Source organism: Coffea arabica, chromosome 11e (assembly GCF_036785885.1).
Source record: "Coffea arabica cultivar ET-39 chromosome 11e, Coffea Arabica ET-39 HiFi, whole genome shotgun sequence".
Lineage (NCBI taxonomy): Eukaryota > Viridiplantae > Streptophyta > Magnoliopsida > Gentianales > Rubiaceae > Coffea > Coffea arabica.
This window is the reverse complement of record NC_092331.1, coordinates 11,486,134-11,495,906: the sequence shown is the minus strand read 5'-3', so window position 1 is coordinate 11,495,906 and position 9,773 is coordinate 11,486,134. Positions and strand designations below refer to the sequence as shown.

General features: G+C 36.4%; 1 protein-coding gene across 1 annotated transcript; it reads right to left on the bottom strand.

The window, feature by feature from the left end:
* Nucleotides 1–2,740: 2,740 nt before the first annotated feature.
* Nucleotides 2,741–5,247, bottom strand: LOC113718138 (uncharacterized). The gene is made up of 4 exons (XM_027243055.2): nucleotides 5,058–5,247; nucleotides 4,651–4,811; nucleotides 3,962–4,539; nucleotides 2,741–2,939 (listed from the first exon to the last, which is right to left on the bottom strand). The coding sequence occupies exons 1-4, from the start codon at nucleotides 5,245–5,247 to the stop codon at nucleotides 2,741–2,743; spliced, it is 1,128 nt and encodes a 375-aa protein (XP_027098856.2).
* Nucleotides 5,248–9,773: the final 4,526 nt, after the last annotated feature.

The following is a 9,773-nucleotide window of genomic DNA, read 5'->3' as shown; positions in this document are numbered from 1 at the left end:
AAAATTTTTAAACTACATACTTCAAAATATCCAAAACACACAAAAAATTTTCTTCTTCCTTTCTCTTTCCACCTCAACCCACCACCACCTCGCCGCCGGCCAAGATCGACCGGCACCAAAGGCCACCTCTTTTTTTTTCTCTCTCTTCTTCCTTTTCCTCTCCACTGCCCCTCTCCTCACCTCTTTCCCGCCACCTCTCACCCCCTTCTCCCTCCCCCACCACCCTTCCCTTACCCCTTTGCTCGATCTGGTCACACGACTAGAAAACACCCGGGAAAGGAGGGAGAGGGGAGGGGAGATAGAAAAGAGCAAAAAAAATTCTTGTTCCAACGGGAAGAGAGAGGTGGTAGGGACGGGGAAAGGAGATGAAGAAGAAAGGAAAGAAAAGAACAAAGAAAGAAAGAAAGAAAAAGAAATAAAAAGAAAAGAAAAAAGTTTATCATTTTAAAAATTTTTCCTACAATTTTTACAGTAAATTACAGTAAAATTTTAGACAAACACCCAAAAAACTCATTCACCAAACGAGGCCTAAGTTTTACCCAGATATTTATTGGGAGTTATTTACCAAATAGGACCTAAGTAATATCTCATTCTCTTATCAACTTTTATCAAACTTTATTGGAATTGCTCAGTTTTTTAGAGTTTCTCTCTTTTTTCGCGAATCTTTAATTCGTGATTGGGATCCGTTGATATAACATTCCTCATTAGGAGGATGTTCATGAAACCCTTCTACTCTTACATGTTTGTTTAGAAGATCAGGAGGCCTAGGACACATTTTTATTGCATGTCTACCAATTATTGATTGCAAGAATTAGTTTCTAATAGGACCATTTATGGCAATCGATGAGTTAGAAATTTAATTTATGTTCATTAGTTTTTCTCACATGGCTTTATGATCACTTGATTTGAATCTTAAAACTACATGTAATTCTAGATTGAAAATCATGAGTGGGTGATGTTATTGAAAAGGATTATATCTTGAAGAAATTTCTAGGTGGTTATGTTATAATATTTCTAGATCCACTGTGATGGCATGTAGTATGAAATAAATTCGGGGTGCAACTGAGAATCTGGCAAATCAGAAAATGAGAGCACGGAATTTACTAGTGGAGTTTTAATTGATAGTAGATTACTTTAATGAACAGTAAGACATGATTATCACTTTAGAAATAACTAAAGTTCAAATGAAAATAAGGTTAATTAAGTCGAATTACTCGTTGATGTTTGGATTTATGTTAGCGCAAGGGAAACGTAATGGGCATCAGGTGTTTGAAATTTCTATGGCCTTGTAAAAAGAATAGCGGATTTGAACATGAAGCAACCCTTCTTTGGTCTAGTGAACCTCTTTGATATACAGGTGAGATCTTCTTCCTCCAGCCCCATTGGTCCAGTTGGATCATTCCCTAATATTTGTTAGAGTATGAGTAGTAATAGGAGTTGACGATTGACCAAAAAGGCGAGAAAGGAAAGGCGAGGAGGGGGGACATGAATTGTCCTTGAGTAAATAATATCTATGCTCTATGTAAAGGTAGAGAAAGCTTTTGTTGTAAATATATAAAGGGGGAGAGGGCTTTTGGTATAAATAAAATTTTGTCATTTTATATTATTTTTTAACTACCCTTGCTAGCTACCCAATGTAATCAACTATCGATTATGGTTATGGATTACTGCTAAATAACTATCTATTTGTACACTTATTTTCGTGAATTTTCCAATACCCATTGTCAAAAATATAAAACCAATTCCTTTAAAAATGATTTCAACAAATTTACTCAAAATTTTAATAATATGTTTTTTATTAGGTGTACACACATTGGTGTGTGCCCTAAATATTAGTAGTTTAATTAATACTTGTTCATGTAAAGTGATATAATTGGAAGGGCAGTTTGTTTTTATGCTAATCTGGTCAAATTAAGTTTCGAGAGTGAAACTTAGGTGGGTAGAATTAATGTAATACCTGAAAATCATTAGTGGGTAATTCATAAGAGTTGTTGGCAGAAAAGCTAGAATGTATATTAGAAATTAAACAACTAAATCAATTATTAGCATAAACAAGTATAGAATTCTTCTAAAGTGTTTAAATCTATTGACGCAAAAATTAGATCAGTAAGCAAGATAAACAACCTATAAATTGCTCGCTATAAAATATTTAATGCATTCTAATGCAAACAGAAAAATAATTATTTCACATCCTATCATCCTTATAATCGGTTGTAAATAAAAAACAATAAGATTCTCATAGTATGGAATGCAAAGAAACATAGGAAAATGCAATGTAAATATGAAGAATAGAGGAGAATTATTAGAAATCAAACTTTTGAGAGAGTAAAAATAATTGCCAATAGAAAGAGAGAATCTAGAGAAAGCAACTAAGGTTTTGGTACCTAGTTTTTAAGATAAAAAGTTCCAAAAGTTAAGGAATGGAAATTTCTGGTCTTCAATCACGTAATAGTTTATTGGGAAAATTTCCTTTGCGAGATACTGATTTGATGCTAGAATCATCTACTGCTTTTGGTGCGTTATTCCTTTGTTGATATAACTTATTGAGCTTCTTTGTCTTGAAAAAAAAAAAGAAAGAAAACTAGTAAGCTATCATTTTCTTATTGAATAAGAATCGGTCAAGTTGGGACGCATAAAACAAATCTTTATTACAAATTACCATAGTTTTGCAAATTCTCAAGGAGAGTATGCTACTGTGTGATATGAAAAACAGAATAAATGTGCTTTTACAGGGTATTACTTAATGGAAATTCCTCCTCAGCTGATTAGCCTTCAATGCAATCATTACGCAAATTTTGTCATAGACATTTTCCAGAAACCTGAAGTATGCATAGCGCCATGACTTGTTGAACTGAAGTATTCCCAAAACTCCCAATAGCCCGACAGCATAACGCGGTTCTATACCAGCATAAAACCAAGACCAATTAGACTCGTGTGGCCTATATCATCATGAATATGCCCATTTTCCATAGGCAATTTATGTTCCAGGCAATCATTTGGGAGTGGCTTGCCACAGAGTCCAATGTTTCCTTCATAGATAGATGGATCGGTTCAGGTCTGAATTTGATTCCCTGATGGTATTGGCCCTGATAGCTTATTGTGTGACAAATTCAGGAAGTTCAACTAGTTTAAAGCAGATAAGCTTTCAGGGATTGCACCGAAGAGTTCATTCATTGATAGGTCAGTTCCTGGTTCACTTGATACCATCATTGAGAAGTTGATAAAACAATGAGGAATAGATCCTGTTAAATTATTATTCGCTAGGTTCAGCACGAAGACTTGAGAGTAGGCAGAGCTCATCAGAAATGACTCCATGGAAGTTATTTGACTGAAATCTTAGAAACTTTAAATTTGATAACCTTTCCCCAATCCATGTTGGTATAATATCTGTTAGTCCATTGTCACCGAGATCAAGAATTTGTAAATTTATCAGGCGCTGCATTGAGGATGAGAGCTTCCCAACGAATTTATTTAGATTCAAATGCAGAATCCAAAGTTGCCCCAAGTTGCCCAGTGAACTCGGAATTTGACCGCATAGACTATTATTTGCCAAGTTTAGGACCCGCAGGTCTGGCAAATTTCCCAAACACAGAGGAACTCTTCCGGATAGAAAATTGTTGGACAGATCCAGATAATTTAAATTTTCCAACTTGCACAAGTCTTCCGAGATACTGCTTGTGAAATGATTATCACAGAGTAAGAGAAAACGAGTAGATGCAACAGTTTGACCAACATCAGGCAATGGAATATGTCCGGTAAGAAAATTTTGTGAAAGATATAATTCATAAATATAAGACGGAAACGATTTGAGAGATCCATCCAATTTGTTGGACTTTAGAACTATGCTTGGAGAATTACCATCGGAGGACTCTTCTTCATTTGTTTGAACTCCAACGGATTCCAAGTTAGGTTGTTGTTGGAGAAATCTACAATATAAATTTCATAACAAAGCACTCCAAACCAGTTGGGTATGCTATCAGAAATGCCTGCATTCTGCATCTCTAAACTTTGAACCTCCTTTTGCGTTCGAAGCCAAACTGGAAATAGGGGTCCTACTTTGATGGATGACATCATAATTTCTCGGAGTTGAAAAGGAGGAACCCACCAGGAGCTCACATTCAGAGTGAATAAGTTTTCAGATAGGTTCAATGACTTTAGCTCTCCGAGTTTTGCAAAATGGTCTTCAGATAATACACCAGTTAATGAGTTGGAAGAAATATCCAATACTTGCAACTTCGAAAGTTGGCCTATTTCACTCGGTATCGACCCTTGCATATCATTAAAACTCAGATCCAAATAATTAAGACTGCTCACATTGCAAAGTGACATCAACGTTGATGCATCAAAGCGGTTTTCCCCTAGATCGAGATAAACTAGAGAGGTCATTTGTTCGGATAGGCCATGAATTGGATCGGAAAGATGATTAGAGCTAAGACCAAGATTATGGAGACCAGTAAGATTATGGAGCCAAGGAGGGATCGTGTAGTTGTTGAAATTACTTTCACCGAGTTCATGGGAAGAAAGAGATGTGAAATTGACCTATGAAAGATGAGGATTGATGAAAAGTCCACAACCAGACAATTCGAAGCTTGTTAGTGAAGGAAACATGTTAATTGTCTGTAAACCATCTTTAGCGGCACCGAGATTCACCTCAGACAGGATTAGGCCTTCTAAAGAAGAAAGCCCAACAATCCAGTCGAGATCCTTCGTTGTCAATCGATTCCATGTTAAGGAGGGAGTTACACCTCCAAGTTCTAAATGCCGTAAACATGAGAGATTTCCTAGATGGCGGGGAATTTCACCGTCAAACACTGCATTTGCAAGATTTAAGTATCTCAAATTTTTCAACAATCCAAGGAATGTGGGAACTTGGATTCCTGAAAAATTATTCTTGCTCAAGTCCAGGTATCGCAAATTGGTCAAATTGACCAAAAATGGACTTAATTGGCCTCCCAAGCAATTTTTGCAATAAGTAAATACATTATTTGAGTGTAACGGCTTCGCATTTTGTAGATCAAGTTTCACCACATGACCAGTGTTTTTGTGACAACCAATACCTTCCCATGAACAGCAGTCCTCTCCTATCCAAGATGATAGATGATTCGATTCATCTATCAACCCATTTCTGAATTGAAGAAAAGCTTGTCGTTCACTCTCGATACAGGAGACATTTGAATGAGTATAAGCTTGTTTGCTGCGGCCAAACGGAAAATGGCTGGTGACGAGAATAGAACTGAATAAGAACATTACTAGTAGTAAAGACAAAGAAGTGCCAAGAAGATGATGCTCCATTGGATTGCTTTTGATAGTGAACTATATGATAAAGTATGCTCAAAGAAGCAGCTCATTTATACAAGTTTAAAAGCATCACTTTCACCGTTCTGTGTTTGAAGAAACTATGTGATGACCGGAAGTCTTGGTGGAAAAGTTGAGCCAGTAAATGATCAAGTATTTAACTATCTACAATACGTGTTTGGATTGTAAAAAATTACACTTTATTTATACCTTATTTACACACACTGATTTGTTTGTATCATCAACATATTTTTCAATCACCTTTTTATCTCACATACATCATATCAAAAAAGTGTTACAGTACTTTTTCCACAAAATTATCTTTCAACAGCGCAAAGAAACACACGCACACAGAATCTAAGGTAATTCCACCAGTTTACCCAAAAGGCAATTGCTAACTTCTGGGTAAACTCACGGACCTTAAATCCTACACACACACACACCTCTCATAACTGATGTGGGAACAAGGAGTTGGGGGAAAGGGAACGCAGGAAGTTTAAGAGCCTTGACTAAGAACCCATACTCACACTGACACTCCTCTCCTGTTTTCCTTTTTCTTTCAACAGCGCAAATAAACACACACACACAGAATCTAAGGTAATTCCACCAGTTTACCTCAATAAGATGCAAAAGAACCTTTTTACTTTTCTTGTGATTAAACAACCTCAAGAGGCTAGCTAACGATCTTTTTAGGGTTTAGGGTTTAGGGTCACGCACACAAAATTATCTCAATAAGATGCAAAAGAACCTTTTTACTTTTCTTGTGATTAAACAACCTCAAGAGGCTAGCTAACGATATTCTTTTTTAATGGGTATGGACCATGGAGTTGGTGAGGCATTATTTGATTGGGACCCACAAACGATCGAAAAAAGATTGAATTGGAAATATAATCACAGATGGGTGATAGGAACTGGAAAGATAGATTATGGGAGTCCAAAGACTAGCATGAAATTAAAAATGGAGTAGGCTAGATAGACAAGCTAATCTTGACTTGAGCTGATAAGACAATGCTTTAGTAACAATAGTTATGGTAACGAAATAGTTTTTACCTAATATAACATATTGTTGCACTTTTAGCGACCATTTAATTATTTATTGGACCTATCCACCTAAATAGGATATCACCTAAAAATATGGAAGTAAGTTTCCCATCTAAAATAGTAAGTTAACATTAATAGATTAGTAATTTTTATACCTCAAAAGGTAAATTGGAATAAGTATTAAACTTACTTTTTAAATAAATAAATTATTACTTTATATCCCAAACTTACTTTTTAGAGAGTAAGTTTAGTTCAACTAACAATAAGTTTTTATACATAATAGTAATTTTTACTAATAACATGGTAAATTTGATTAATGATCAAAACTTACTGATTTTTGGAATACATGTACAATTTTACATTAAAAACTTATCTCAAACTAGTATTAGGAAGTTTATTTGAAATAATGATAAAATGTTTTATTAATGATTAAAACTTAGTACCTTAGTTATTAAGTACTCGTAATATACTTGTATAATAAATGATTATATGTATAATTTAAATTTTTTTTGTATTTATATATTTTAAAATACTATGAAAAGTTGTTTCATTTTTTAGATAACCTTGTAAAATATATAATAAAATTTTGTCATATTATAAGTTTTTAATCATTTTCAATTTTTGATTTTTGAAAAGTTTAAAAGTTTGGATAACAATAACAACAAATCTTCCTAGTTAAATATAGAATATCACTTGTTTGTATATCACAATTTTTATAATTTAACACCTATGAATATAATAAGATGATAAAGTTTTAAAAAATTTACATCTGGGACACAAGAATTAATAAGAGTTAAAGCCCAAACAAAATGTGGGCTTTCGGAGGATGTATTGCGTGCCTTTGGGTGCAAGATGTGGTGGAAACTGCGGTCCGGATCTTCCCTCTGGGCCCGTTTCATGCTTGCCAAATACGCACCAGGTACCCGTCACATCATTGAGGCTCCACTGAGACCCACAAGCTCGCGAATATGGAGACGGCTGGTCGCCTGTCGAGACCTCATGGAATTGCTTCTCCGAGAGGGTACCGCGTCATTCTATTTTGACAACTGGTTAGAGACAGGCCCCATCACAGAAGGGAAGGGACCCATCCCGTTGCCTAACGTCAAAGTTGGGGACCTTTTCGATGGAACAACATGGCACCTAGTCCAGGTGCGCGAAGCGCTGACAGGTGACGAGCAAACTCGAATTCTTGGATCACAAATTCAGCTCTCTGAGGGGCGAGACACGTGGGTCTGGACACCTACCACAGATGGTAGGTTCGGGGTGCACTCGGCTCTGAAAATGCTTCGAACGCCTTCCAACAATTTGATCTCGCGAAAATTAATCTGGGATCGACGTATCCCCCTCAAGGTCTCGGTCTTCATGTGGAGACTCCTCAACGGCTGGCTTCCCTTTCCGGATAAACTACAGCAATTTGGCCTTCATCTGCCTTCCAAATGCTCCTTTTGCTTAAATTCAGAGACCCTACAACACTGTTTTGTCCACTGTCGCACCGCTAAACAGGTTTGGGATCATTTTGAGTGCGCACTAGGACTCAGGAGTGTGGCGGACTCACTTCTGGAAAAGTTGCAAGGGTGGTGGATCCATGCTTCGGGGACCTCACTGAGGGCAGTCCTATCCCATCTCCTACCAATCCTGATTTGTTGGGAACTCTGGAAGGCCAGGAATCAGGCGATTTTCAACAGTATAACAGTACGGCCGACCCATATTTGCCGCCAAGTTGTCTGCCTCCTCAGCGGTATTAGAGAGGCCCACCCCCTGGCCTTGCCAAATTCGGAGAACGATGCCTGGAGCCGGTTGGGGTTACTTCCGTCTCCTGTACGGCCGCCGCCGCTAAAATGGATTTCCTTGGTTTGGTCCTTACCCTCATTCCCCTACAGCAAATTGAATGTTGACGGATCATCTCTTGGAAACCCTGGGCACTCGGGTGGGGGTGGCATAGTCAGAGATCATCATGGCCAGGTACAGGGCATATTCTCCACCTACTACGGTTACTGCACGAATATGGAAGCGGAAACCAGGGCCCTCCTGGAAGGACTCCAATTTTGCCTCTCCCTCGGCCTGGTTAGAGTGATTGTGCACATGGATGCGGAACAGCTTCTTAAGGTGGTGCTGCGAGGTGCCTCTACGCCTTGGAAGCTAGATACTCCCATTTGCCGTATACACCACCTATTGGCCCAAGCGGATTTCATACTAGAGCACAGCTACAGGGAGACAAACTCAGTAGCAGATGCACTTGCTAAGCGGGCAGCAACCACACGCCAGTCGGAGACCTACGGTTCCGCCACCCTCCCAACGCACGTTCGGGGGCTCACCAAGTTGGATGCATGCCAATACCCTTATCTTCGTCGGGTGCCCAGAGTTAGCCGCCTAGTCTGCTAGGATAAGAATCGTGCAAACACATGTGTAAGCGCAAGCGCCTTTCATGTACTTCTACCGCTTTACATCAATAAAACCAGGGGTTTAAAAAAAAAAAACCCCAAACAAAATGAGAAATAGTATAACAATAAAAATGACAAAATTAGTATAACAGTTAATATAAGAAAATCAGTATGATCTGGATTTTTTTCCTTGGGAGATTGTTCATAAAAAAAAAGATCCAACAATTAAATGAAAATCACTTGCACATATAATCTATTGTATAATTTAAATTAAATTTAGTTCACGTATAAAATGGTTCTAAAATAATTAGCGCACTATAATATTAATCCGTTTCAATTAACTATTTTTAGAAGTGTTTTTGAAAAATTTTACTGTAGCAGTGTATATGAAAAACTTTTACTATAAAAATTTTTTGAAAATTTTGATATGTTGTATGGATAAGATGTTTTTTGAGTTATTGTATATTACCATAACATTGTATTTGAAAAAATTGTTTTTAAAAAAATAGCCAATCCAAATGGAACAACAAAAAATTTTTTTACTCAAAGTCTCAAATATCCATGACATACATATGAAGGATATTTTACCATATTTGTATCTAACTGTAAGCACAAATTTCGTTGCTGAAAATAAAAGGACATGAAAACTTGCACAAATATCAAATTTATTAAATCAAATAATAAGAGAGTTACAATCTCTAAAAATTCTTTTTCTTTTGATAATTACAATCTCTAAAAATTCTTAAATCAGAGAAATTAATCCCCTAATTCTTTTCTTCAAAAGCACTCCTAATTAAAGCATAATAAAATCAAGTTTTTTTTAACTTTTTAATGCAGTAGTTATGTTTACTAAAAAATTAGTAAACCATTCCTACAATGCATTGTTTCTACTAAAAGTACTAATATTTTGTAAATAAATTGAAATAATTTTGTAAAACATTTTATGCATTTTCACTAATATAATCAAGAGAATTTTGCACTTTTAAAATATAAATAGGAAGAAAAGAAAATGGTATGAGTATAAAGGTGACCAAATGCAATATACATCACATCATG

What these genes read in the sequence shown, in the direction of transcription:
- LOC113718138 (XM_027243055.2), bottom strand. Translation starts at nt 5,247, where the DNA reads ATGTTCTTATTCAGTTCTATTCTCGTCACCAGCCATTTTCCGTTTGGC. An exon ending in AAGGCCTAATCCTGTCTGAG is followed by an intron (nt 4,540 to 4,650) that starts GTGAATCTCGGT and finishes CATCTTTCATAG; the next exon opens with GTCAATTTCACATCTCTTTC. An exon ending in TCTGATAGCATACCCAACTG is followed by an intron (nt 2,940 to 3,961) that starts GTTTGGAGTGCT and finishes ATGATGATATAG; the next exon opens with GCCACACGAGTCTAATTGGT.